At 42.2% G+C, this 27,022-nt stretch overlaps 4 protein-coding genes across 5 annotated transcripts; all 4 read left to right on the plus strand.

Moving 5' to 3' along the window:
• The first annotated feature begins 38 nt into the window (after positions 1-38).
• On the plus strand, positions 39-4,474 carry LOC135514199 (cytochrome c oxidase subunit 6A, mitochondrial-like). The gene is made up of 3 exons (XM_064937493.1): positions 39-200; positions 3,831-3,979; positions 4,168-4,474. Exons 1-3 carry the CDS (start codon positions 98-100, stop codon positions 4,255-4,257), a joined length of 342 nt encoding a protein of 113 aa, XP_064793565.1. The 5' UTR covers positions 39-97; the 3' UTR covers positions 4,258-4,474.
• A 127-nt stretch (positions 4,475-4,601) lies between these two features.
• hps4 (HPS4 biogenesis of lysosomal organelles complex 3 subunit 2) lies at positions 4,602-14,701 on the plus strand. The gene is made up of 13 exons (XM_064937490.1): positions 4,602-4,864; positions 5,147-5,219; positions 5,363-5,453; positions 5,597-5,740; positions 6,022-6,129; positions 8,046-8,162; positions 8,334-8,428; positions 8,531-8,603; positions 11,903-12,042; positions 12,239-12,974; positions 13,454-13,580; positions 13,927-14,038; positions 14,207-14,701. Exons 2-13 carry the CDS (start codon positions 5,179-5,181, stop codon positions 14,376-14,378), a joined length of 1,956 nt encoding a protein of 651 aa, XP_064793562.1. The 5' UTR covers positions 4,602-4,864; positions 5,147-5,178; the 3' UTR covers positions 14,379-14,701.
• Positions 14,702-15,869: 1,168 nt separating this feature from the next.
• si:ch211-170d8.2 (uncharacterized protein LOC571755 homolog) lies at positions 15,870-18,142 on the plus strand. The gene is made up of 3 exons (XM_064936445.1): positions 15,870-16,361; positions 16,605-16,749; positions 17,390-18,142. Exons 1-3 carry the CDS (start codon positions 15,950-15,952, stop codon positions 17,733-17,735), a joined length of 903 nt encoding a protein of 300 aa, XP_064792517.1. The 5' UTR covers positions 15,870-15,949; the 3' UTR covers positions 17,736-18,142.
• A 2,182-nt stretch (positions 18,143-20,324) lies between these two features.
• pop5 (POP5 homolog, ribonuclease P/MRP subunit) lies at positions 20,325-26,595 on the plus strand. 2 transcript variants are annotated; one of them, XM_064937494.1, is made up of 5 exons: positions 20,325-20,427; positions 20,509-20,651; positions 24,055-24,204; positions 24,553-24,636; positions 26,034-26,595. In XM_064937494.1, exons 1-5 carry the CDS (start codon positions 20,408-20,410, stop codon positions 26,114-26,116), a joined length of 480 nt encoding a protein of 159 aa, XP_064793566.1. In that variant the 5' UTR covers positions 20,325-20,407; the 3' UTR covers positions 26,117-26,595. The 2 variants fall into 2 exon arrangements, with proteins under 2 accessions (XP_064793566.1, XP_064793567.1); XM_064937495.1 differs by lacking the exon at positions 20,325-20,427 and adding an exon at positions 22,705-22,795 and having other exon boundaries at positions 20,566-20,651.
• The last annotated feature ends 427 nt before the right edge of the window (positions 26,596-27,022 follow it).

A 27,022-nucleotide genomic window follows, 5' to 3' on the forward strand; every position in this document is an offset into this window, starting at 1 on the left:
GCTGCCTTGGGTACGCGTCTACCGTGGAGCCCCATTAGAAGAGCACGTTCCCCCTACATCACTTCCGTTCATCTGATCGGTCAGAAAGACTGCGAAAATGGCGTCTTTTGGAAGAATTTCGCAAGCTCTCCTACGGTCCTCAATAATCCAGACCCGTCAACTCTCTGCCTCAGCGGCCCATAGTCATGGGGAGCAAACAGGTAAACCCACACAAACAATTCTCAAATGAAACGATTTAGTAATGACAAGACAAACAGTTGTTTGAAGGACATAAACGTAGTGACCTTGCTCGTTAGCCAACGTAACGTTAGCGTGAGGCAGGATAACATTGAATTTTACTAATGTAACTAGCTAAGTTAACGTTAGCTACAGGAACTTGGCAAATCACAGGAATTGTTGGCAATTCAAGTCCCACCTATACTAGCCAGATGGCTAGCAACACATGACCTAAAGTATGACACCTGCTCATCGAACATCTCATTCCACAATCATGGGCATTAATATGGAGTTGGTCCTCCCGTTGCTGCTATATCCGCCTCCACTCTTCTGGGAAAGCTTTCCACTAGATTTTGGAATATTGCTGCCGGGACTTCCTTCCATTCAACCACAAGCATTAGTGAGGTAGGGCACAGATGTTGGGTGATTAGGCCTGGCTCGCAGTCGGCTTTCCAATTCATCCCAAAGGTGTTTGATGGGGTTGAGTTCAGGGCTCTATGCAGGCCAATCAAGTTCTTCCACACTGATTGACAAATTTCTGTATGGACCTCTTTTGTGCACAGGGGAATTGTCATGCTGAAACAGGAAAGGGCCTTTCCCAAACTGTTGCTACAAAGTTGGAAGCACAGAAGCGTCTAGAATGTCATTGTATGTTGTAGTTCTAGTGAAGGGAAATCTTAACGCTAAGGGGCCTAGCCCAAACAATGAAAAACAGCCCCAGACCATTATTCCTCATTCAAACTTTACAGTTGGCACTGCATTGGGGCAGGTAGCATTCTCCTGGCATCCGCCAAACACATATTTGTCCATCAGACTGCCAGATGGTGAAGTGTGATTTATCACTCCAGAGATCAATGGTGGCGAGCGTTACACCCCTCCAACCAACGCTTGGCATTGCGCATGGAGATCTTAGGCTTGTGTGCGGTTGTTCGGCCATGGAAACCCATTTAATGAAGCTCCGGACGAACAGTTCTTGTGCTGACGTTGCTTCCAGAGGCAGTTTGGAACTCTGTAGTGAGTGTTGCAAACGAGGAGAGATGATTTTTACATGCTTCAGCACTCAGCGTCCCTGTTGTGGGCTTCACTATGGGGTATACACTACAGTTCAATAGTTTGGGGTCACTTTGAAATGTACTTGTTTTTGAAAGAAAAACAAATATTTAATTTTTAAAATGACATCAAATTGATCAGAAATACAGTGAAGACATTGTTAATGTTCAAAATGACTATAGTAGCTGAACTTTTTTAATTTTTTTTATGTAATATCTACATAAGCGTACAGAGGCCCATTATCAGCAACCGTCACTCCTGTGTTCCAATGGCACGTTGTTAGCTAATCCAAGTTTATCATTTTAAGACTGCCCGCACGCAGCTTAGAGGGAACATTGCATTCTGACCAATCGTAGTTACCTTGAGTTTTTACACTTGTAGGATGGCCAGCTTTAGGTTGAGTAAATCAACTGAGATGTCAACTGAGCACTGAGTGTATACCAAGCTTTTTATTTTCTATACCTTACATTTTAATTCAGCTCGTCATGCTAATTTAGCTTTTTGCGAATGGCAGAAACAACTTTGAAGACAAAGACCATAAAATGTAAAATCCTCAAGTTATGAGAAACATGCACCGATATGTCAGAGCTCTGTGCTTATGAACGGATGTATTGGGTTATGAAATCTGACTCTTTGGATAAATTGCACTCGGAAAGTATTCAAACACCTTCCCTTTTTCAAAATGTTATGTTACAGCCTTATTCTAAAATTGAGGAAAATGTTTTATTTAAATCACACACTACCCCATAATGGCAAAGCGAAAACAGGTTTAGACATTTTTGCAAATGTATAAATAAAAAACACAAGCATTCAGAGCCTTCGCTATGAGACTCAAATTGATCATCCTTGATATTTCTACAATTTGATTGGAATCCACCTGTGCTAGGTTCAATTGATTGGAAAATTATTTTGAAAGGGGCACACCGGGCTATATAAAGTCCCACTGTTGACAGTGCATTTCATAGCAAAAACCAAGCCATGAGGTCGAAGGAATTGTCAGTAGAGCTCCGAGACAGGATTGTGTCGAGGCACAGATCTGGGGAAGGACACCAATAAATGTCTGCAGCATTGAAGGTCTCCAAGATAAGTGGCCTCCATCATTCTTAAATGGAAGAACTTTGGAACCACCAAGACTCTCTTCCTAGAGATGGCCGCCTGGCCAAACTGAGCAATCGGGGGAGAAGGGCCTTAGCCCAGGGAGGTGACCAAGATCCCAATGGTCACTGACATAGCTCCAGAGTTCCTGTGTGGAAAACCTTCCAGAAGGACAACCATCTCTGCAGCACTCCACCAATCAGGCCTTTATGGTAGTGGCCAGATGGAAGCCACTCCTCAGTAAAAGACACATGACAGACCACTTGGAGTTTTCCAAAAGGCACCTAAAGACTCTCAGACCATGAGAAACAAGATTCTCTGGTCTGATGAAACCAAGATTAAACTCTTTGGCCTGAATGCTAAGCGTCACATTTGGAGGAAACCTGGCACCATCCTTCTGGTGACGCATGGATACTGCAGTTCTGATTGGTTATGGCTCACCAGTCTGTATAGAATATGGGCCGGAGTCATGCCTTTCAATGCAATAGAATTCTACTCCATTACGCTCTGAATACAAGACATAGTTTGTCTTTGCATAGTTAGTTTTTGTTTTGGTATGTTTCATTGAAAGTAGCTAATATTGCATTAATTCGCAGGGAAACGTTAACTAAAGGGGAAAACTGAAGTGCAATCTCGTGCTTCTCTGTGTGGGCTGATATTTCTTATGCATGGCAGTCGCAGGTGCGCAGCTCCCCTGGAAGTCAGAGGGAGCATTGCTGTCAGGTACTTAGCGCAGTAGGAGGCCGTTCCTTCTCTTTCTAGAACAAGACAACCCTACTGCGTATCGACCTGGTGCCAACAAACCTGACGTTTTCTACTTGTAGAATCACAATGCTTGTCAGTGGCCGAGAACTTGACTTTGAGCCAATCGGAGAGCACAAACCTCCACGTGGGGAGCCAGAGAAGTCACGAGCAATTAGAGGGCACTTTTCCCGGTGTAATCCATGCCCCATTTCATCAGAATTATTCTAACTAAGGAAATCTGCATATAGAAAAAAAATATTTTTATTTTTTAGTTGTGTTCAGTTTGATACTGTGCACATGCTCATTGGCAAGTTAACTTTAGCTAGATAACTAAGCTGAGCCAGGCAGTCACACACATTTCATATGAACTTTGGGTGGTAAGTGCAGCACAATGCTTTACCAAGATGGCTACCTAGCAATAAATGACGAATAAAACATTTAATTCACTCCAATTTCCAATACTGACAGTTTGCTTTCTAGCTAATGTTAGCTAAATGGTTCGCATTGCCATTTAGCACAACATAGCTAGCTAATTTCTCCACTGACTCAACAGTTAACAGGCAGCTGCTTCATTCAAAAATGAATCCATTGTAATTTAATGATGCTGCTAGTTGTGATTTAATTATGTTTCTGAACATAAAGATCAAATGTATTTCTTCAGTGTAAATAAAGCCTTTGCTTCAGTGTTACTCATCAAATTAAATCTGTTCTTGTTTCTTCTCCAGCCAGAACATGGAAGATCCTCTCCTTTGTAGTTGCCCTTCCAGGGGTTGCAGTGTGCATGTTGAACATGTACCTGAAGATGCAGCAACATGCTGCACACCATGTGGAACCTGAGTTCGTACCTTACAGCCACCTTCGCATTCGCAGCAAGGTCTGATTTCAAGTTTAAAAATGTTTTATGGCAAAATACTAAATGCATCAAGTTGTTGCAAAACACCTCTGATCGTATAGTTTTTGGTATTATAGTCGCTGTAATTTTGTCTAGAGTATTTACACATTTTAATGTGCCCCCTGTTAGTTGAATTTGTCATTATGTTAACTTAACTCGTCTCTCACCAGCGTTTCCCATGGGGTGATGGCAACAAGAGCCTGTTCCACAACCCTGAAGTAAATGCCCTCCCTGATGGCTATGAAGGACGTGAAGAATGATCACTCTTCTTCCAGATTACCTCATACACTGGGACCAGAGTCTTCCCTCAATTCTTTACTCTGTTACTAGACCACGCTCTTCAAACAGTTTACGCTCCTCTATTCCATTATGTTTAACTATGCATACTTGTCACAAGGGACTCAATGATAGTAAAACCTTTCTGGACCATTTAACACAATGTGTGCTTAAACTTAACTAAAATAAATATTACCAAAATGTGTTTGTCATTATTAACTCATGTACACTATCAAGTGGTTTCTTATGTCTCTTTCTCTACCAAATAAGTCTGCTATGTTTGGAGTTACGAAAGGAGTTTAGAAATGCGTGTTTCAGAGCAACGCACTGTTTGACACGATTTGCTTCCCATTCTTTCACATGACTAACTTCTTGTGACTCGCATTCCTCTAGCAAGCGAGTAGCTAATGTTAGTTACTCTGTTTTCAATTGAGTCTGTTAAATTGTCAAACAAAGGAGTGAAGTTTACTTTGCCAAAGGTAGAAAATTTGAAAGTATTGTTCGACTGAGATGACGACTTTACATGTATTACCTTGAAGGACCTGGAGGAAGACTGCGTCAACATCATTTGGAAGCGGCTTGACGAATTTGGTAAGCTAATTGCCTGCCAGCCAGCTGGTAGTTCGCGAGACATAACTTGATTTGTGAAATTAACGTTACAAGCTAGTAGAAGTACTTTGGGCAATTCTGTTCAATGTGTGGTCTTACGATTTTTAATCATGCAGTCGGTAATTGCCACCAGTTGGTTCAATAGCGAAGACATGTCCTATCAAAATGAAAAACAATAGGCCTAGTTATCTGCATTGTACCTAGCTAGAATATAACATTCACCTAATGAATGCACTTGTTTTATTAATCACGGTCTTTATAAAGGTAGGGAGTGTGGAGGACAGACAGAACAATCAATGGCAGCTATGGCTGAGATCATTGTGCCTGACTCAAGAAGGTGGGACTGTCACCTCTGATCTGAGGTTCTATTATTCTATTGAATTCCTATCCATTTTTTTCCTGCTATTCAATAGTCCTTACTTGGTTTTCTAATGTTAGTTTGGTTATTTTCACTCAATCAGATTTCTTGGTGATTTGCAGATGCATTAACTTCTTCCTGTATGATGGGTCAAAGGTCAAGGGTGAGGGTGACCCTACAAGAGCTGGCATCTGCTACTTCTATCCTGAAGAGGTAGGGATGTCAAGTTTGTATGTGTTCCCTCAATGAGATTATTGATACTGTGTATTAAGAATGATTACTTGATTGCAGTAATGCTCCCCTACCAATTGGATGAGTCCATTGAATGATGGTTATTTGCCTTTTATTTCTTCCAGACACCTCTGGATAAGCAGGAGCTGCTGTGTGGACAGCTGGCAGGCGTGAGCCGCTGTGTCTCTGAGCTCTCCTCCTCCCCTGTACGTCTGCTCAGGCTACGGCGGAGCAAGTTCGCCATCCGCATGAAAGACAACTTTTTGTGGGTGAGTTAAGCCATAATCTCGTTACGACACTTCCGCCCGAGGTTATTTGCACCATAGCCTGGAACCACACCAGATCATTGTCATATGACAACTATGCACTAAGTCTATAACATATCTTCAGATGTTTGAGCTTAACCTGACAGATCTTATTGAAACATTCACCGATATCTCAGATGGATAGACTACTGTAATGAGACAGTTCGTCCCCTAAACCAGTTTTTGTTTTTGTCTCAATCCCCTGTGTATATGTCATAATAACTATCCATGTTGCCCTCCCTCAGGCCTTAAGCTGTTCAGTGGAAATACCAGACGTCAGTATATGTGACTTCCTGGATCAGCTGATAAATCTCTTTAGTTTCTATAACGGCCCTATCCGCCAGAGCTACCAGGTACAGTCATCTCTAACACTTCATAGTGATGGGAAGTTTGCATATTTTTACTGACTGGTCTTTTCAACTTGTTCGGTCAAAAGAACCAATCTTAAGACTACTTTTGTTCATTTGAGTCTGTAATGCCCAGAGCACGCTGGACCCCTACCAGGGAAAGATAAATGGAAAACTCACAAGTCAAGCCTCTCTTTCACATGTCATCAGGGCAGGTTCACCCGGTGGCCCTAAGCGACCTCTTATGTTGCTTATGCCTGGAACCGGCCCTGAAGACATGTGCACGAGAGGCTTGTAGAATCATGAGTTTTCAGTTTCTTTCCCTGGTAGGGATCCTGCGTGCCCTCTGGTGAACGAGATGTGACCTCCAGCACCGCCCCCCCCCTATTGATTTGTTAGTCCTTCTCACTCCGATATCATATTAACATGGCATAAATCATTACAAAATATGTAGAATTGCAGGAAATTAACTTTAACTAAAATAATCACAGTTTAGGAGGGGTCCACTAACATTTTTGCGGCAAGGTCGGGAGTCTCCCACAACCCAATCTCGCTTAGGACCCCTAGAACGCTAGAGCCGGCCCTGCATGTGGTTCACCATAGGATGCTTATTGGAGCTGTCATTTGTGACAAACATGTAAAAGTGTGCTTTAACCTCTAAGGGATCGGTGTCCCCTGTGGGACGGTTGAGCTAACGTAGGCTAATGTGATTAGCATGAGGTTGTAAGGAACAAGAAATTTCCCAGGACACAGACATATCTGATATTGGCAGAAAGATTAACAAGAACTTTAAGCTAACTGCACTGTCCAATTTACTGTACCTATTACCGTGAAAGAATACCATGCGATTGTTTGAGGGGAGTGCACGGTTATAAACTTCAAAATGTATTAATAAACCAATTATGCACATTTGGGCAGTCTTTATACAACATTTTGAACAGAATGCAATGGTTCATTGAAGAGTCTAAAACTTTGCACATACACTGCCTCCATCTAGAGGCCAAAATCGAAATTACGCCTAACCTGGAATATTACATATTGGCCTTTCTCTTGCATTTCAAAGATGATGGAATAATAATAGAAAAACGCACATTTTTTTCCTTTGTATTATCTTTAACAAGATCTAATGTCTTATTCTCATACATTTATTTCACATTTCCACAAACTTCAGTGTTTTTGTTCAAATGGTATCAAGAATATGCATATCCTTGCTTCAGGTCCTGAGCTACAGGCAGTTAGATTTGGGTATGTCATTTTAGGTGAAAATTGAGGGGGGAAAAGTGTCTGATCCTAAAGAGGTTTTAAACAATGTACATTTGTTGATTGCTTGGAATAAAAATACGATTATTTTTTCAAATGTTTGAAACAAGGTCTACTTGTGGCTGCAACCGGACTAGATTCTGAACTACTCTTGGCGGAAAGCATTGCTTGACTGCCGTATGGCTGATAAGCACAATATCGTTCGAACTGCAGCCCTCCAAACTATTCGTTTTTGAGTGTGTTGGTTCTGTAAAGCTATGTCCTTCGTAACGTTCAATCAATTCATTGAATTCATTCTAGCACCATGCAATCAATTATCAGTTATAGTAAACATTTTGTTCTCTATGCTGCCTACAGCATGATCTATTTTCCTTTGCGTATGCCTATATATGGTGGTCGGGTCACGTCTCAAAGGAGCTTGTATCGGTCTTGTTGTAGGACTCATTGCGGCCAGCTGATCAAATGAAAGACTCGAATGAATCTCAGGAAAAACTAATCCTGACTCTCCAGTCAGTAAAAAGAGGCGCTCAAAAATAAAAGATTAGTTTGTGAACTGCACATCACTAACACTTATCTTAGCTGTACAGCAATCTGTCATATCCATATCATGTCCTCACTTCACATAGATGTGTGTTGTTTTTTTGCTAATGCCTTGCATTTAGATCTACAGTCAGGAAGATTTAGCTGTTCGATGGACCCAGTACCTCTCCCACTTACAAGGAGGTGACACTGAACTCCACCACATCTTCAAAGTCTTGAGCACCATTGACTCTACACATGTAAGTAATAAGTCGTCTGTTGGGCATGATGTCGGTAGGTTTGCTACCTCAGGTAATATTGTATGATTCCTTATTTTATGTAAGGCAAGGTTACAATTACTATCTATTTCATTGATCTTTTAAGTTGATTTACTTCTAGACTGGCAATTATCTCCTTGTTTTGATTCTTAGATTGACCCACTTCTCCTACTCAAGGCTGCCCTCATTCTGCAGGCCTGTCAACGCTGCCCCCTTGTGTTAGCTGGTTGTGTACTCTACTGTGGGAGGTAAACTGTCTGACCTTTGCTGCAGCAAAGTGCTGGAGTAGTTAACCACAGATTAGAACCTGACACGAACTGTGTGTATATTAATCTGTCTTTGCTCCACAGGGTTGTCAGCACACAGATGCCCCCTGATCTCACAGTGAAAGTCATGGTTCATGAAATGGAAACATACAAGCAGGTATATGACAATTGCTGATAATTTAGGTGCTTCTCTCATTTCAGATTTTTATTTTATCTTGTGATCGTCTTAATTTGTTGGGTTGTTGTATTATTCATCAATATCTTAATGCAAATCAAAATGTATTTGTCACGTGCGCCGAATACAACCGGTGTAGACTTTACAGTGAAATGCTTAGTTACAGGCTCTAACCAACAGTGCAATTTTGGGGAAAAAAGGATTTAGGTGAACAATGGGTAAGTAAAGGTTTAAACCAACAGTAAAAAGACAGTGAAAAATAACAGTAGCGAGTCTTTATACAGTAGCGGGTCTTATGGCTTGGGGGTAAAAACTGTTGAGAAGCCTTTTGGTCCTAGACTTGGCACTCCGGTACCGCTTGCCATGCGGTAGTAGAGAGAACAGTGTATGGCTGGGGTCTTTGACAGTTTTTAGGGCCTTCCTCTGACACCGCCTGGTGTAGAGGTCCTGGATGGTAGGCAGCTTAGCCCTAGTGATGTACTGGGCTATTCGCACTACCCTCTGTAGTGCTTTGCGGTCGAAGGCCGAGCATTTGCAATAACAGGCAGTGATGCAACCAGTCAGGATGCTCTCGATGTTGCAGCTGTAGAACCTTTTGAGGATCTGAGGGCCCATGCCAAATATTTTTAGTTTTCTGAGGGGGGAATAGACTGTCGTGCCCTCTACTCACGACTGTCTTGGTGTGTTTGGACAATTCTAGTTTGTTGGTGATGTGGACACCTTCAAGCTCTCAACCTGCTCCACTACAGCCCTGTCGATGAGAATGGGGGCGTGCTCAGTCCTCCTTTTTCTGTAGTCCGCAATCATCTCCTTAGTCTTGGTTACGTTGAGGGATAGGTTGTTATTCTGGCACCACCCGGCCAGGTCTCTGACCTCTTCCCTATAGACTGTCTCGTCGTTGTTGGTGATCAAGCCCACCACTGTTGTGTCGTCTGCAAACTTAATGATGGTGTTGGAGTCGTGCCTGGCCGTGCAGTTGTGGGTGAACAGGGACTACAGGAGGGGATTGAGCACGCACCCCTGAGGGGCTCTAGTGTTGAGGATTAGTGTAGCAGATGTGAGGCTACCTACCCTTACCACCTGGGGGCGGCCCGTCAGTTGGTCCAGGATCCAGTTGCAGAGGGAGGTGTTTAGTCCCAGGATCTTTAGCTTAGTGATGAGCTTTGAGGGTATTATGGTGTTGAACGCTGAGCTGTAGTCAATGAATAGCATTCTCACGTAGGTGTTCCTTTTGTGCAGGTGGGAAAGGGCAGTGTGGAGTGCAATAGAGATTGCATCATCCGTGGATCTGTTTTGGCGGTATGCAAATTGGAGTGGGTCTAGGGTTTCTGGGATAATGGTATGTTGATGTGTGCCATTACCAGCCTTTCAAATCACTTCATGGCTACGGACGTGAGTGCTACGGGTCAGTAGTCATTTAGGCAGGTTGCCTTCGTGTTCTTGGGCACAGGGACTATGGTGGTCTGCTTGAAATATGTTGGTTTTACAGACTCAGTCAGGGGACTTGTTGAAAATGTCAGTGAAGACGCCTGCCAGTGGTTCAGCACATGCACAGGAGCACACGTCCTGGTAATCCTTCTGGCCCCGCAGCCTTGTGTATGTTGACCTGTTTAAAGGTCTTTCTCATGTTTGCTATGGAGAGCGTGATCACACAGTTCGGAACAGCTGATGCTCTCATTGCATGCCTTAGTGTTGCTTGCCTTGAAGCGAGCATAAAAGTCATTTAGCTCGTCTAGTGGGCTCGTGTCACTGGGCAGCAATGGCTGTGCTTCTCTTTGTAGTCTGTAATAGTTTGCAAGCCCTGCCACATAAGACGAGCGTCAGAGCCGGTGTAGTAGGATTCAATCTTAGTCCTGTATTGACGCTTTGCCTGTCTGATGGTTTGTCGCAGGGCATAGCAGGATTTCTTATAAGCTTCCGGGTTAGAGTCCTGCACCTTGAAAGCGGCAGCTCTACCCTTTAGCTCAGTGTGAATGTTGCCTGTAATCCATGGTTTCTGGTTGGAGTATTTACGTACAGTCACTGTGGGAACGACGTCCTCGATGCACTTATTGATAATGCCAGTGACTGATGTGGTGTACAACTCAATGCCATCGGAAGAAACCCGGAACATGTTCCAGTCTGTGATAACAAACAGTCCTGTAGTTTAGCATCTGCTTCATCTCACCACTTTTTTTTGTAGACCGAGTCACTGGTGCTTCGTGCTTTAATTTTTGCTTGTACGCAGGAATCAGGATAGAATTGTGGTCGGATTTACGAAGTGGAGGGCGAGGGAGAGCTTTGTTCGCATCTCTGTGTGTGGAATACGGGTGATCTAGAGAAAAAAAATCCCCCCTGGTTGCACATTTAACATGTTGATAGAAATTAGGTTGAACTGATTTAAGTTTCCCTGCATTAAAGTCTCCGGCCACTAGGAGCGCCGCCTCTAGGTGAGCGATTTCCTGTTTGCTTATTTCCTTATACAGCTGATTGAGTACGGCCTTTGGTGCCAGCATCCGTCTATGGTGGTAAATAAACAGCCACGGAAAGTATAGCTGAAAACTCTAGGCAAATAGTGTGGGCTGCATTTTATCACAAAATACTCTACTTCAGGCGAGCAAATTCTAGAGACTTCCTTCCATTTCGTGCACCAGCTGTTGTTTACAGATATGCACAGACCGCACCCCCTCGTCTTACCGGAGTGTGCTGTTCTATCTTGCCGGTGCAGCGTATGTCCCGCTAGCAAAATATCCATGTCATCATTCAGCCACGATTCCGTGAAACATAAGAATATTACAGTTTTTGCTGTCCCGTTGGTAGGATATTCGTGATCGTACCTTGTCTAATTTATTGTCCAATGATTTCACGTTTGCGAGTAATATTGACGGTAACGGCAGCTTTCCAACTCACCTTCTGCGGCTCCTCACGAGGCACCCCGCTCTGTGTCCTCTGTACCTTCGTCTCTTCCTCTTGCCAATAACTGCGATGTTGGCTTGTCGGGTTATTCGGAGTATGTCCTGTGCGTCCTGCTTGTTGAAGAAAAAATCTTTGTCTAATCCGAGGTGAGTGTTCGCTGTCCTGATATCCTGAAGCTATTTTTTACCGTACGATACGGTTGCAGAAACATGTACAAAATAAGTTAAAAATAATGCGGGAAAAAACACGTCAGAGCACAGTTGGTTGGGCGCCCTTAAAACTGCTGCCATTTCTTCCTGCGCCAAGTTTTTTTTTCTTCCCAATGTTGGCTGTTTTAGTTCCAGGCCTTGCCATACATTTTTGCTTATGCTTCTACATTGCTCTAGGAACAGAGACCCAATGGACTGAGTTCCTCCAGCTCTTCTGGCAGCAGTCCTCTATCTAGCCCAGTGACCTCCACCACTGTGTTCCTGACCGCCACTGAACTACAGTATCTCCGCTCCGCTCCTGTGGACAGAGAATCCAGGTACTTCACCCACCTCTGAAATAAACCCCCCTCCACTGTATAAATGATATCCTTTTCTGGTAAACACTCTAACTAGAGTGAGTTGTGTGTTCTGTCCTGATACAGTAAGCTCAAAGCCAAGTGGTGGTTAGACACGTTTTGAATGGTTGCCACCCTGATATGAGGATACATTGTTGAGCCTGTGTCTGTCCTGCAGATCCAAATCTACCCAATCTACTCCAAAGGAATCAAACCGACCTAGGAAGTCCCGCCTCCTGTCAAGAACTCTATCTGACACACCAACCACTGATCCGCTTGACCCAGACCCCACCCACTACGTGCCACTATCCTTCCATTATCCCTCCACTCCCCAGTCAACTATACCTGATGAGTCGCTATTTAGCCCAAGTCCTTCATTTCACACTCCTGGCCCTCTCAGCCCTTCACCTATCAAGGTCGCTCCAGAGACCTCTGGTCATAACTTGTCCAATGGAAAGCTGTACCATGAGGTGGAGGAGGGTGTCACAGGAAGTTCGTACGACCACAGTTATAACAGCATAGATTGTGGGAGAGATGAATCGGGTCTTGCAGAAGGAGGCAGGTCAATGCAAAACAAGTACCCGCGTCACATCAATGGACAGAATGGAGGTAGTATTGTACTGAGTGGAGAGAGAGCTGGAGCCCTCCGGTTCAGAGGTCAGGAGTCTCCAGAGCCTGGCAGTCAGAGGATGCTGAATGTGGAAATGTTTAAGGAGAAGGAAGGACAGGGGAGTAAAGGTTTACTGCAGGCTGATACTTGTGATGTGCCCCCCTACTCCCCTTCGCCCGGTGAGAACTCTACAGAGGCCCCTCTGCTCCCCATGTCGTTGTACCAGCACAGGGTGAGAGGACTGGTACTGACCCTACTGGTGGAACCAGACTTCCACAGCAACACTGCAGCCACGGAGGAAGTGGTGAGGAACGTTTGGGGAATATGGGAGGGATATGAATGTTTGTTCATGCATGAGTGTTCTACAAGAGTTTCCTCCTTCTGGACCACCACCTGTGTTCAACAGTTAGAAAATGAAATGTATAAACTGGGTGGTTCAAGCCCTGAATTCTGATTGGCTGACAGCCATATACCACGGGTATAGCCAGACCATATATACCATATACCACGGGTATGACAAAACATGTATTTTTACTGCTCTAATTACATTGGGAACCAGTTTTATAATGGCAATAAGGTACTTTGGAGGTTTGTGGTATATGGCCAATATACTGGCTAAGGGCTGTATCCAGTCAGTCCACGTTGCGTCGTGTTTAAGAACAGCCCTTAGCCGTGGTATATTGGCCATACCCCCCCGTGCCTTATTGCTTAAATATACTATTGCCCCACATGTTATTACAGCAGTTTGTTATTTAGTCTACTCTCACCCTGTGGTTTGCTCAGTATCACAGCAGCCTGGCATCTTTGAACGGACTGGAGGCACATCTGAGGACCACTGCTCTGGGGGCTCCCGGCCCACATGGACCGTACACCTTTGCACACTTTGACTGTATACAGAACACGCTCACAAGTGAGGCTCTAATATTCTCAGCGCTCTGTATATTCTATACTTATTTTTTTCCACCTTTGCCTGACTCTTACCTTTTGCCTCTCTCTTTGTCCATTTCTGTCTATGGAACCATGTCTTTCAGTTTCCCAGTGTTCACCTTACTGCTCGAGTGAGTAGAAAGCTCAGTGCTTTGCAGTAGCTGATTTGGATGTTTTGTGTGAACTTTGTGTTAGCTGATATGGGTATTTTGGAGTACATTTGAGCAACTAGGACCCTGTACACGATCTCAGGCTTTTTTATTGTGTGGTTGATTGCCGTTCATGTTTGTGTGGTATTTGTAACGAGAGACTGCTGTGTCTCCCTGCAGCCAACCTGTCTGGCAGGCCAGGGGGAGCCCAGGAGTGTTCCTTTGTGAGAGCCACATCGCTGCTCCACTCGCATTTCTCTCACACTGAAGCTCTGCAGGAGGCTATTGTCAGGTCAGTATGACCAGCAGTGACGGAGGGGGCTCTCACCATTCATTACTCCTCAAGGCTGATAATGGGGGGTAGTGGAACGGAGGCCATCATTATGCAGTTTGTATTATCCTTGAGTGTTTTGGCATTGAGTTGTATGTATAATGTTTAGACACAATGTTTATACCACAGGAGCGCTGGTGCAGCTGTGTACGGGACCCGCAGCGTGGCCCAGGAGACGTACTTCCTGCAGAAAGGCGGAGCAGTGAGAAACTCTGGCATTCCGAACCACCAGGACAGTGCTTTCTCTCTGCCCAGCAAGGCCCGACACAGATTAATGAAACATGGGGTAAACCTGCTCTGACTGACCACGGCAAGGAGAGTCCCACCTGCACTACTCAGCACTCACTCTACTCAGTCACTGCTCTGAATATGATGCTCTTTAAATTCATTTCCAACACTGTACTTACACTGAACCTTTTTGCAAGTTAATATAAGCACTTTGTAAAGAATTATAGGAAGTTGTATGTATTTAACTTTTTCTGTTTAAGAAATGTTTGCTTTATCTGTAATGTCGTCACTTGTTCGCTTTGCTGCATGGTTCTTGTCCTATCTTGGTTAGGTCATTATTGTATAACCTAATGTTTTCTCAATTACTTAGCTGGTTAAATAAACTATTTACAAGAATGATGGTCAAGTTCCACATTGTTTGTGTTAATGTGCAGAGGGCCATGATCTTTGTCAAGACTGCAGACATTTTGCACTATGAAATTCCAACACACCACATGAGCTTGTACAGAACACAAGTGGTTTTGTGTAACAAATACTCAATGTACAAACTTCAGGACATTGCTGCTGGGTTTACTAATCACTGTAATCCTCTCGGCTGACACTCAATCGTTCACCACCACCACCCACAAATGACAGAGTGTGTGTAGAAAAAATATGTATTTATTTACAGATATGTAATTATTGTGAACTCTTGGATTTCCTTATGGGGTTTATTTTGATAACTCAAAAGCCATTGCATACACTCAATGTGACAATGTTCAGTCCTTTTCCAATAATATTCGATGAGGTTGTTTGCAAAGACTGCAGTTGCTAAAAATGAATGGGTGATTCTTGTAAAAAAATATTTTTGTCAATACATCTTGGTCTTATGGCAAGCAATTTTTCTTCCAGGTAAAACTATTTCAAATGCATGTATTCTAATGTGGTTATTTACAATAGATCAACTGATGTATGGGTGAATTAGTAAATTAACTCTATCTTAATTGTATTGTCTAAATGAGCTGCACATTGTACTCAATTACAAGGGCCACTGGTCCCTGTAGTGCCATATCAATAACAGGCCTAGTAGCTCAATGGGACAAGAGATGGAGGCGCTCGCAGCATTTTACAAACACTCAAGTACGAACACCAACCCCACTTGTTATCATGGTAATTAATATTGTTTTGGGTGAAGTGGAGGAACAATGACAAAATGTAAGTTGACATGAAATGTAAGATAATTTGGGGCTTCATAACATACAGGACTGTCTACGTGCAAACACTATCCATATAGAAAGTCATCTCGGTTTCTGTGCCTTTTGTTTGTCTTGTAAATGAAACCATTCTTGGTGGTCCAAATATAGTGTAATTAGGGTCATTAGATGCGAAGCTGAATTTGAATGACTGGAGTAGGTGTTCCCGGGTGCCTTATTATGCAAACGCATTTTATGGGCCAGTGGGGTGCAAATAGCTGGTTAGGGGCACGAAAAAAACAGGGTGTGGAGAAACAGAATTAAAATTCTAAGTGGCAGAATGCCCGGCCATTGTCAGCGTAAGGGCATACCCCTTAAACCACGGAGATAAGCGGTCCTTTTCAGTAACGCTGTACTACTGGACGGAGCTGGTACAACTCTAGTGGAGCACTCCAGCTACGAACCCACCACCATGGCTTTTACAGCCTTATTTTGGATTGCCTTAATGTGTCTATCTATGACTACTCATTTAATTGGAGTAAAGTGTGGCGCGGTTAAGGAGTTACTGTCAACGTCATCCACTTTTCAGGATGGACACAAGACTTTACACACAGATATCTTGAGTCGGTGGCGACGGGAGAGCGAGGCGACGCAGCGGCAACATTGCGCACTGTTGGCAGTGCCTTGGATGGAAACCAACGCGCTCCCGATGGATTTGGCACAGCAACATCGTCTTCGGGTGCTTTCAATGCCTCAAAGAGGTTTACGGCGTGCAGTCTATCCAGAGCAACCGCTATTCCGTTTTGTCAGACGGGTCTATCGTTGCTGTCAATTACATTTCCATTGCAGAGGCGTCAAGGGGATTCAGGGTCGTATCAGTGGAGGTAGGAATCTAAATCCAGTCATTTGAAGTAGATTATCAGCCATTTATTGTGCCTACTCTTGGACTAAATAAGTAGGCCTGTGTAGACAGACCTACAATAAAGCATCTAAATTCAAAGTGCCTTTAAGACTTAGGTTTTATAGAAGATAACATTCATTCTAGTGAGGAGAAATGGGGCCACTGTCACATTCTGAGTGGCACTTTTTTCATTTAGGCCTTACATAATGTTTCTCCCCCCCATTAGATACAGACATGGAGTTCCTTCTCAGTCAAGATGTTCTGTCAGTGACAGTAATGAGAGCTGAGATTCATCTCTATGTGTTGAATCCTCAACACCTGAACATTGAGCCTGTCCTTTCCTACATGGCAAAACGCAAGCTTCCCACACGGTAAGAGTCCTAGTTGACATGATGATACACATACTTAGCTGTATTACTTCAACATTTTAAATACCTATATTCCATATCTATGGAAACTGAAAGTTGTGATTATGAGGCAAAAGTACTGTGGTCCATTTTTAATTTTTTTAAATTTTATTTAACCAGGTAGGCCAGTTGAGAACAAGTTCTCATTTACAACTTCGACCTGGCCAAGATAAAGCATAGCAGTGTGAACAGACAACAACACAGAGTTACACATGGAGTAAACAATAAACAAGTCAATAACACAGTAGGAAGAAAAGAGTCTATATACATTGTGTGCAAAAGGCATGAGGAGGTAGGCAATAAATAGGCCATAGGAGTGAATAATTACAATTTAGCAGATTAACACTGGAGTGATAAATGACCAGATGGTCATGTGCAAGTAGAGATACTGGTGTGCAAAAAAGCAGAAAAGTAAATAAATAAAAACAGTATGGGGATGAGGTAGGTAAATTGGGTGGGCTATTTACAGATGGACTATGTACAGCTGCAGCGATCGGTTAGCTGCTCAGATAGCAGATGTTTAAAGTTGGTGAGGGAAATAAAAGTCTCCAACTTCAGCGATTTTTGCAGTCCTGACTCCACTCTTCACCTTGTTATTCCACAGATACAGTTTGCTGTCAAAGGAAAACGTTCTGGAGCTTCAAGTTGATCTGCTGTTCCTATTCCAAGGTCTTCAGGAGGCAGCTGGTGGTGCCATAGGGGGGCCAAGCCTAGTTGGCATGCGGAAAGTGGGGGAGCTTTCAAGTGGGGGCCCACGAGAAAGGCCAGGAGCACCATGGTCTCTGCAGGATACCAATGTTGATCTCTGGGGGGAGGGGGTGGACCCCCTGCTGACCAATGTGGAGTTAGGCCTTGCCCTGAACTGTGACAGGGGGGGAGTGGAGGTATCTTGTGAACACAATGGAGTCCACCTATTACACTCTCCATTCATTGCTTTCTCCTACAGATAAAGATGACACAAACCAGGATTGTACACACTATCACATTTTACCTTGTGATGCTCCATAACCCCATCTCCATGTTGTCTTCAATGTCCTCAAGTCTATGAAGCTGCATTTATTTTTCTGAGGGCAACAACTTTTATTACTGTTATGTGAAGGCAGTGGATGTGATGTGTTCACTTACCTAACATTGTTTTTAAATTGCAAAATCTATATATTTTTAAGATGTTATACCCTAAGGGGTTCTTTGCACTTCAGCAAATGCTTGTATATATGAAATTATCTATGTTGCTGTGTTTTGTAAGAAAGATATTGATTTGTAAAGATGCAAATATTGTATATAATCACATATGTTTATTGGAAATGTGTTAGTTTTTCCTTTATTGAAACTGAATCTTATTAAATTGGTGAAACTCTGTCTCTCTTTTTTTTGTTGCATTAAACAAAAGTTGTTCATAATAGGGTACAGTCCTAAACTGTGGCAAAAATGTCATTGTCTTGTATCTTATGTATGTGTGATTTGCTTGTTTTTTTTTCACCTGCAGTTTTCATGCAACAGGTGTTTTCTTCTCTCTCAGCTGACAGAAAGACCTTCTCTTGCTAGGGCTCCTGAGTGGTGCAGCGGTCTAAGGCACTGCATCTCAGTTCTGGAGGCATCACTACAGACCCAATCCTGGGCTGTATCACAACCGTCCGGAATCAGGAGTCCCATACGGTGGCGTACAATTGGCCCAGGGTTGGCCGGGGTAGGTTGTCATTGTAAAATAAGAATTTGTTCTTAACTAACTTACCTAGTTTAATAAAAACATGCTTCAACACAAGTTTTGACAGTTGGTGTGAAAAAAAGTGGTGGACAAAGAACTCCACCTGGACTACCAAATCATGAGAAACCAACAGCTTGCAAAAACATATATTCTGAGTTGTTGACACTTAATTGTCCATGGGGATGGCAAATAAGAAATTGTTATGAGTTATAAATGGCAATGAGGGAAAAGGAAAAATAAGAAAAAACACTTAAACTCAGTTTCATAATACAGTCAAAGGGGGAAACATTGCATATAGAGGTAAAAATGTCAGTAGTACTACAGTAGTTATATATTCTGTTGGCAGAAGCCAAGTAAAAGGGGTTTGGATTGGTTTTGATTAGAAAGGATATTTGTATTTGTATTTATTAAGGATCCCCATTAGCTGCTTCCAAGGGGTACAGCAACATTAACGCTGTTATATACATTTTAAAATATTACATGACATTACATTTCAGAACCCTTTTCACAACACATTAAGTGTGTTCCCTCAGGCCACTATCCTACTACCACATATTTACAATACCACATCCATGTATACATGTCTTATCATGTGAATGTGTGTCTGTGTCTGTGCCTGTGTGTGTGTCTCTTCACAGTCCCCACTGTTACATAAGGTGTATCTTTTTATCTGATTCTACTGCTTGCATCAGTTGCCTGATGTGGAATCGAGTTCCGTGTAGCCATGGCTCCAAGCAGTACTGTGCGCGTCCCATAGTCTGTTTTTGACTTTGGGATTGTGAACAGACCTCTAGTGGCATGTCTTGTTGGGTATGCATGGGTGTCCGAGCTGTGTGTTAGTAATTTAAACAGATACCTCAGTGCATCCAGCATGTCAACAAGTAGTGAATCTCTACTCCACTTTGAGCCATGAAAGATTTACATGCATATTATGAATGTTAGCGCTCTGTGTACATTTAAGGGCCAGCCGTGCTGCCCTGTTCTGAGCCAATTGTAATTTTCTGAGGTCCCTCACTTGACCACACGACTGAACAGTAGTCCAGGTGTGATCTGCCTTGTTGATAGTGTTGTTAAAAATGCAGAGCAGCCTTTTTTCATTAACAGACTTCTACCCATCTTAGCTACTGTTGTATCAATATGTTTTGACCATGACAGTTTACAATGGGGTGGTAGGGTACCCTAGTGGTTAGAGTGTTGGACTAGTAACCGTAAGGTTGCAAGTTCAAATCCCTGAGCTGACAAGGTACAAATCTGTCATTCTGCCCCTGAACAGGCAGTTAACCCACTGTTCCTAGGCCGTCATTGAAATTAAGTATTTGTTCTTAACTGACTTGCCTAGTTAAATAAAGGTATAAGAAATAAACAATCCAGGGTTAATACAAGCAATTTAGTAACCTTAACTTGCTCAATTTCCACATTATTTAGTTTAGGGTTTAGTTTACAATTTGTCCCAAATACAATGCTTTTACTTTTTGAAATGTAAGACTAACTTGTTCCTTGCCACCCATTTTGAAACTAACTGCAGCTCTTTAAGTGTTGCAGTGATTTCATTCACTGTAGTAGCTGACGTGTATAGTGTTGTCATCCGCATAGGCTACATTTTTTGTCAGATTTGAATTTTCCTACCCTAATTATCCTAACCTGCTACGAAAAGTCAAATCTGACAAAAAATGTAGCCTATGCGGATAACAACACTATACACGTCAGTTACTACAGTTAGGACATAAACTGTATCCATTCTAGCCAAGACAATCAAGACTCGAGCTCCTCTGAGTTTGCATCTGCGCAGTAAAGTTATTTTGGTAAAAGATGGCGATTGGTTTATCATGATGCCAATCAATCTTGAGCCCCACCACGAGTTGTCATTCGTTAAATTACCCAACACGGAAGTAGAAACGTCGACATGTGTTCAGCGAAATGGTGCGACTGAAATCCAGGTAAAATAGCTCGTATTTACATGTTGCTATTGTTTACAATTATGAAGTTCTCCCCTCCTGATCAAACTTGTTTCTTCGCAGATATTTGCTGTGTGAAGTTTGCGTATCAGATCGACGCAATCTGTCACTGCTAGATGACCGAGCCATCTACACTGCCACAAAAGCAGCAGTAGCTCGAGCGCACGGTGACTATGGCGCTGCACTATCCAGCCTCGGATTCTCAGGTATTGATAAAGGGAATCAGTCCTTGTGTAGTTAAGCAATGGGATTTGATCACTTAAAGTAACGTTAATGACGCAATATCATACACTTGAAAAGGGCTTGCAGCCCACTATGCTAGACTAGGGTTACAATAACATTTCAGATTAGTTAACCGACAGTGGCGTAAAGTACTACTTGTAGGTTTTTTTTACGGGGGGGGGGTGTACTGTACTTTAACTGTTCCTTCTACATTCCTGAATGTACTTTACTCCCTACAGCTTCCTTGACTCGCAAAAGTACTCGTAACATTTACAATGCTTAGCAGAACAAGAAAATTGTCAAATTCATGCACTTTAAGAGAATGTGGTCATCCCTACTGCCTCTGTGCTGGCTGACTCACTAAACCCATGCATCATTTGTATATTGTCTGAGTGTTGAAGTGTGCCCCTGGCTGTCAGTGCATTTTAAAAACAAAATGGTGCCATCTGCTTTGCTTCATTTGAAATGATTTACACTTAAGTATATTTACAACTAAATACTTTACTAAGTATCTATTAAGAAACGTATACTTTAACTCAAGTATGACAATTGGGTTCTTTTCCCACCACATAAGTGATATTGTTGGAACTCAACGTGCAGCTAGGGGGATGCTGGTGGTGCGAACCACTGCCGTTGTGCCCTTGAGGAAAGCACTTAACCCAGTAACCTGAACAGCGTCGACACCCAAGCCATAACTGATAAATGGCTAACAAAAATCGCTACCCGGACTACCTGCAATGACTCTTTGCTCACAGTCTTAGGCTTATACCAACACACATCCTGATGCAACACATTTGCTGCTACTATATCAATCCTGTTGCTACTATATCAATCCTTTTGCATAGTTACTTTACCCCCCCACCACCACCACCGTGCATTTAGAAAGTATTCAGAACCCTTCACTTTAACTACGTTGTGATAGCCTTATTCTAAATTATTTAAAAAATAATAATTACATCCCCTCCACGCAATACCCCATAATGACAAAGCAAAAACAGATGAAGAAATGGTTAATTTATTACAAAAACAAATCACATTTACATAAAGTTCAGACCTTTAGTCAGTACTTTTGGTTTTAACACCTTTCGCAGCGATTACAGCCTCGATTAAAGCTTGGCACCTGTATTTGGGGAGTTTCTCACATTCTTCTCTGCAGATCCTCCGAAGCTCTTGTCAGGTTGGATGGGGAGCGCCACTGCACAGCTAATTTCAGGTCTCTCCAGAGATGTTTGAGTCTGGGCCTGAGACATTCAGAGATAAGTCCCGAAGCCACTCCTGCGTTGTCTTGGCTGTGTGCGTAGGGTCTTTGTTGGAAGGTGAACCTTCACCCCAGTCTGAGGTTTTGAGCAGGTTGTCAAAGATCTGTACTTTGCGCAGTTCAACTTTTCCTCAATCCCGAGAAGTCTCCCAGTACCCGCCGCTGATAAACATCCCCACAGCATGATGCTGTCACCAGCATGATGCTGTCACCGTAGGGATTGTGCCAGGTTTCCTCCAGATGTGAAGCTTGGCATTCGGGCCAAAAGGTTCAATCTTGGTTTCATCAGACCAGAGAATCTCTCATGGTCGGGCCTTTTGGACGCTTTTGGCAAACGCCAAGCAGGTGGTCGTGTGCTTTTTACGGAGTGGCTTCCGTCTGGCCACTCCACCATAAAGGCCTGATTTGGTGGAGTCCTGCAGAGATGGTTGTCCTTCTGGAAGGTTCTCCCATCTTCAGATGAACAGTCGGGCTCTTGGTCATCTCCCTGACCAAGGCCCTTCTCCCCAGATTGCCCAGTTTTGGCTGGGCAGTCATCTCTAGGGAGAGTCTTAGTTGTTCCAAACTTCTTCCGTTCAAGAAGGGAGGCCACTTTTCTTGGGGACCTTGAATGCTACAGAAATGTTTTGGTACCCTTCCCCAGATCTGTCGCTCAAAGGCCATTACCTTTAACCTCATGGCTTGCTTTTTGATCTGACATGGACTAACAACAGTGAGATTTTTTTATATAGACAGGTGTGCCTTTCCAAATAATGTCCAATCGATTGAATTTACCACAGGTGGACTCCAATCAAGTTGTAGATATATCCTCACGGATGATCAATGGAAACAGGATGCACCTGAGCTCAATTTCGAGTCTCATAGCAAAGGGTATGAATACTGGTATATCTGTTTTATTTTTAATACATTTGCTCAAATGTCTAAACCTATTTTTGCTTTGTCATGATGAGGTTGTGTGTGTGTAAATCAACTTTTTTTTTAATTTAGAATACGGCGACATCATAACAATGTGGAGAAGGGGTCTGGATAATTTTGAAATACACGGAACAAAAATATATAACTGCAACATGTAAAGAGTTGGTTTCATGAGCTGAAATAAAAGATACCAGAAGTGTTCCATATGCACAAAAAGCTTATTTCTCTCAAATTTTGTGCATAAATTTGTTTACATCTGGTAGTGAGCATTTCTCTTTTCCAAGATAATCCATCCACCTGACAGGTGTGGCATCAAAAAGCTGATTTTAAACAGCATGATCATTACACAGGTGCACCTTGTGCTTGGGGACAATAAAAGGCCACTCTGGAATGTGCAGTTTTGCCACACAACACAATGTCTTAGGTGTCTAATGTTGAGGGAGCATGCTGGCTGCAGTAATGTCCACCAGAGCTCTTACCAGAGAATTTAATGTTATTTCCTCAACCATAAGCTGCCTCCAATGTAATTTTAGAGAATTTGGCAGTATGTGCATCCGGCCTCACAACCACGGACCATGTCTGGACGAGCGGTTTGCTGATGTCAACGTTGTAAACAGAGTGCCCCCTGGTGTTTTTTTGTTTTTTTTGCGATGGCAGTTTGAATTAACCAAAAATAACGTAACAAGATCCTGAGGGCCTTTTTTTTTCTCTCTCTAAGGTAGCTAACCAACAGATGCATATCTGTACTCCCAGTCATGTGAAATCCATAGATTAGGGCCTAATGCATTTTTTTCAATTGACTGATTTCCTCATGAACTGTAACTCAGTAAAATCAATTAAATTGTTGCATTTACATTTTTGCTCAGTATACATAATCAGGGTAGCTATCTGGTACCCCTGAACATCGACTCAGTACTGATACTCCCTGTTTATAGGCTAGACATGTTGTTACTCAGTGTGTTTATTCCTTTGTCATTTTCCTTTAAAAAAAAAGTTTTATCTTTAACTCTGCATTGTTGGAAAAGAACCTGTAAGAATTTCACTGTCAGTCTACACCTGTTGTTTACGAACCACTTGACATACAATTTGTATTAACCCCAAATTGCTTTCCATCCAGGGTGGGCGCTGTGGCCATGTGTCACTTAAATTAGCTGGGGATAAAGTAAAAGGCAGAGGATAATTCATAAAAGTAATGAATAAATAATATTTTTCAGTGAAGTATCTGAATGCCCACACTGGAATTGTGTTCCTGCGCTGTCGGAAGAGCCACTACAGACTCATCTGGTCTGCATTGCCATTCATCACCAGTCTAGAGAACCGAGGGCAAAGAGTGCCATGTTTTCTGAACTGTTTGCATGTGGGAGGTAAGACAGACCAACTTCCCTTTGCATGAACAAGTTGTAGCTGATATTTGGGATGTAAAAGTGACACGCCACATACATTATTTGTATTTATTTGCACATAAAAAAAGACAGGTTTCCAACTTGTTTTTATTTGAACTGTTTTGTCTTCCACCTAAGGGCTTATATGAAAACATGTTTGTTCAGTTAATCAAAGCATACTAATTACAATTTAACATTTATAAACTCAAGTGTACAATTTTTAAAAAATATACCAGCTCTAGTGCCATCATCAACTTAACAAAGACATATATTTTGCACTGAATGTAACTAACTTCAAATTCAATGTCTACTTATTTTAATTTTACGCAGGAACGATCCGGACATGTCAGAAATTTCTGGTCCGATACAATACTCAGCAGCTCCACCGGATGCTCCCCCTCTGTCAGAGTGAAGGTATGCAATGGTCTGCTTTTATTTTTGTACATCAGTTCCTTACCCATGCACGGTTTTCTCATTGCAGACAAAATGCCTAGTAATCAAGTCAATTTTGAATGCCTTTCAAACTTTAAAATGTGCGGACAGGTCTGGAATATTGTGCTTGCCTAACTTTTTCATATTTTTAAACAATTTTGTAGTCTTTGTGTCCATCTTCATTCACTTTAATAGGACTTTTTTTTTTTCTAAAGCGCCTCATCTAAAGCGCCTAAAGCGCATCATTTTTTTTTCTAAATTTTCTAAAGCGCCTCATTGTGACATCACTTCCAATATTCACTGTAAACAATAACTTTTGACACATCGGCTTATTTGACCACTTTGCGATCAGTTTAGTTTGTAAATTCACTCTTGCGATCTACTCCGATGTCAGAGTATTCTCGTCTGAGTGTGCCAGAGCACAGAATAACGAACGCTCAACACCCGTTGAATATGGCTGGTGTCAGTAAACGTCGGTTTAAAAAAGCATGATTGAATTGTTGCCAGCAGCAGTTAAGTTAGTCACCAACACTCTAGATAACCTAAAAGTAGGGTGAGTAAAATGGTCAGTGAGGTATTCTCACATTTGTGTCTGGAAGCATCTAGCCAACGTTAGCCAGTTAGCTTGACTGCCGTGTGTAGCCAGAACGCTCGGATCAACCATACTGATCATACTTAGATTGCTTGTCAAAAGATTTTTGATACTATAATTTAACTAACCATTTGAAAATGTGAATAAATTAACATAGGTTTGAATGAGAACCAAAGAAATGCAGAGGTAGCAATTGAAAATGGCCCTGCTCCTTGGCTAATTAAGCTACAAGACCAACTTTAAAACATTCCGGCTATCGACTTCTATAACACTTATAAACTAGAACTGAAGACATTTGCATAAAATAACTCCAACAGTATTTTTTTTAACTGTTCAAGCTAGAGACACCAAACCACCTTTCAAATGCTCAGGATATTAACTTCAAATGATTTAAGTTTATCAACTATAACTATATAAATTAGCGGAAAATAACTCCAACATTAATTATTGAACCATTCAAGCTAGATACAGCAAATCAGCTTTCATATGTTCAGGCTATCCTCTAACTTTTCATCTACCTATGTTTTAAACTATAACCAGTCACCATCATTACTACTGCAGACAATAACACTACTATAAAACATTTTCAAAATGACTTTACTTTAAATGGTAAAGTAAAACTTTTTAAACTTCTACCATTACCACAAAAATACTTTTTCAAGAGGTAAAGCATGTCACACTGCTTTTGTAATTCATGTACAATTACCATCTAGTTTGATTTCAAAACATTGAACTGAGAATTGAACGAACTATACTGTGGCTGTTTTGTTTGTCTTTCCTTGTGCAGCAGAGAGATCAGAGATCCGCAAGTCAGTACTGAGCTGCACCCTGAAAAAAGAGGCAGATGATGATGAAGAAGAGGATGAGTGACTCCAACATCATTCTGACGCTCTTGCTACTTGCAGTGTATCTCACCTCTGGGAAGACACTGTTAATCCCAATACAGGTAGTTCTGTTACTGGGCTGATGGATTTCATTACATAATAGAACCCTCAAACTCAACTTTGGACCTCGAAGCCAGTTCAATGTTTTTCATTGTTCACCTCTAATTAGGGACTGATTTAGGTGAGTGCAATTAATTCAGGTCGAACAGAAAACCAGGAGGCTCCGGACCTCGCAGGTTAAGAGTTGAATACCCCTGGAATAGAGCCTGGTGCTTCAATGCAGCTGTTTGAGTGTGATTGCAGATCAGCTGTGAGCTCATTAAAACAAAGCAAATAAAACATTGGACATGTGTACATAGTTTTGTTATTTCTGCAATGTGTATAATTAATGTTACTTTCTGCACTGTTGTGTATACATTTTATGAAAGCAAAATAATAATAATAAAATCTCTTCTAGCAAGCCAAGCATTAGCCCTTATTCATGACTCCAATTCCATTACATTGAGCCATTGGATGTCCCCTTTAGCCTTGTGGAAAATGCAGCAATGCTCCGATGCATCCTCAGTTTCATCAGCTGTCCGGGTGGCTGGCCTCAAAAGTTTACGCAGGTGAAGAAGCCTGATGTGCATGTCCTGGGCTGCCGTGGTTACACATGGTTTGCGGTTATAAGGCCGGTTGGACATACTGCCAAATTCTCTAAAACTAAGTTGTTGTAGAGAATTAAATGATTTGGCAGCAGCTCTAGTGGACATTCCTGCAGTCAGCATGCTAATTGCACACTCCCTCAACTTGAGACATCTGTGGCATTCTGTTGTACATTTTAATTTCCAGAACAAGGTGCACTTGTGTATTGATCATGCTGTTTAATCGACTACTTTATTTGCCACACCTG

This window comes from Oncorhynchus masou, chromosome 25, assembly GCF_036934945.1.
Source record: "Oncorhynchus masou masou isolate Uvic2021 chromosome 25, UVic_Omas_1.1, whole genome shotgun sequence".
NCBI classification, from domain to species: Eukaryota; Metazoa; Chordata; class Actinopteri; order Salmoniformes; family Salmonidae; genus Oncorhynchus; species Oncorhynchus masou.

Excerpts from the sequence above, each read along its gene's own strand:
- LOC135514199 (XM_064937493.1), top strand. The coding sequence starts at position 98 with ATGGCGTCTTTTGGAAGAATTTCGCAAGCTCTCCTACGGTCCTCAATA. Across the intron at positions 201-3,830 it reads TAGTCATGGGGAGCAAACAG|CCAGAACATGGAAGATCCTC; the intron begins GTAAACCCACAC and ends TTTCTTCTCCAG. Across the intron at positions 3,980-4,167 it reads ACCTTCGCATTCGCAGCAAG|CGTTTCCCATGGGGTGATGG; the intron begins GTCTGATTTCAA and ends GTCTCTCACCAG.
- hps4 (XM_064937490.1), top strand. The coding sequence starts at position 5,179 with ATGGCAGCTATGGCTGAGATCATTGTGCCTGACTCAAGAAG. Across the intron at positions 5,741-6,021 it reads TGAAAGACAACTTTTTGTGG|GCCTTAAGCTGTTCAGTGGA; the intron begins GTGAGTTAAGCC and ends GCCCTCCCTCAG. Across the intron at positions 8,429-8,530 it reads TGTGTACTCTACTGTGGGAG|GGTTGTCAGCACACAGATGC; the intron begins GTAAACTGTCTG and ends TTTGCTCCACAG.
- si:ch211-170d8.2 (XM_064936445.1), top strand. The coding sequence starts at position 15,950 with ATGGCTTTTACAGCCTTATTTTGGATTGCCTTAATGTGTCTATCTATG. Across the intron at positions 16,362-16,604 it reads TCAGGGTCGTATCAGTGGAG|ATACAGACATGGAGTTCCTT; the intron begins GTAGGAATCTAA and ends CCCCCCCATTAG. Across the intron at positions 16,750-17,389 it reads AAACGCAAGCTTCCCACACG|ATACAGTTTGCTGTCAAAGG; the intron begins GTAAGAGTCCTA and ends GTTATTCCACAG.
- pop5 (XM_064937494.1), top strand. The coding sequence starts at position 20,408 with ATGGTGCGACTGAAATCCAG. Across the intron at positions 20,652-24,054 it reads ATCCAGCCTCGGATTCTCAG|TGAAGTATCTGAATGCCCAC; the intron begins GTATTGATAAAG and ends AATATTTTTCAG. Across the intron at positions 24,637-26,033 it reads CCCCCTCTGTCAGAGTGAAG|CAGAGAGATCAGAGATCCGC; the intron begins GTATGCAATGGT and ends TTCCTTGTGCAG.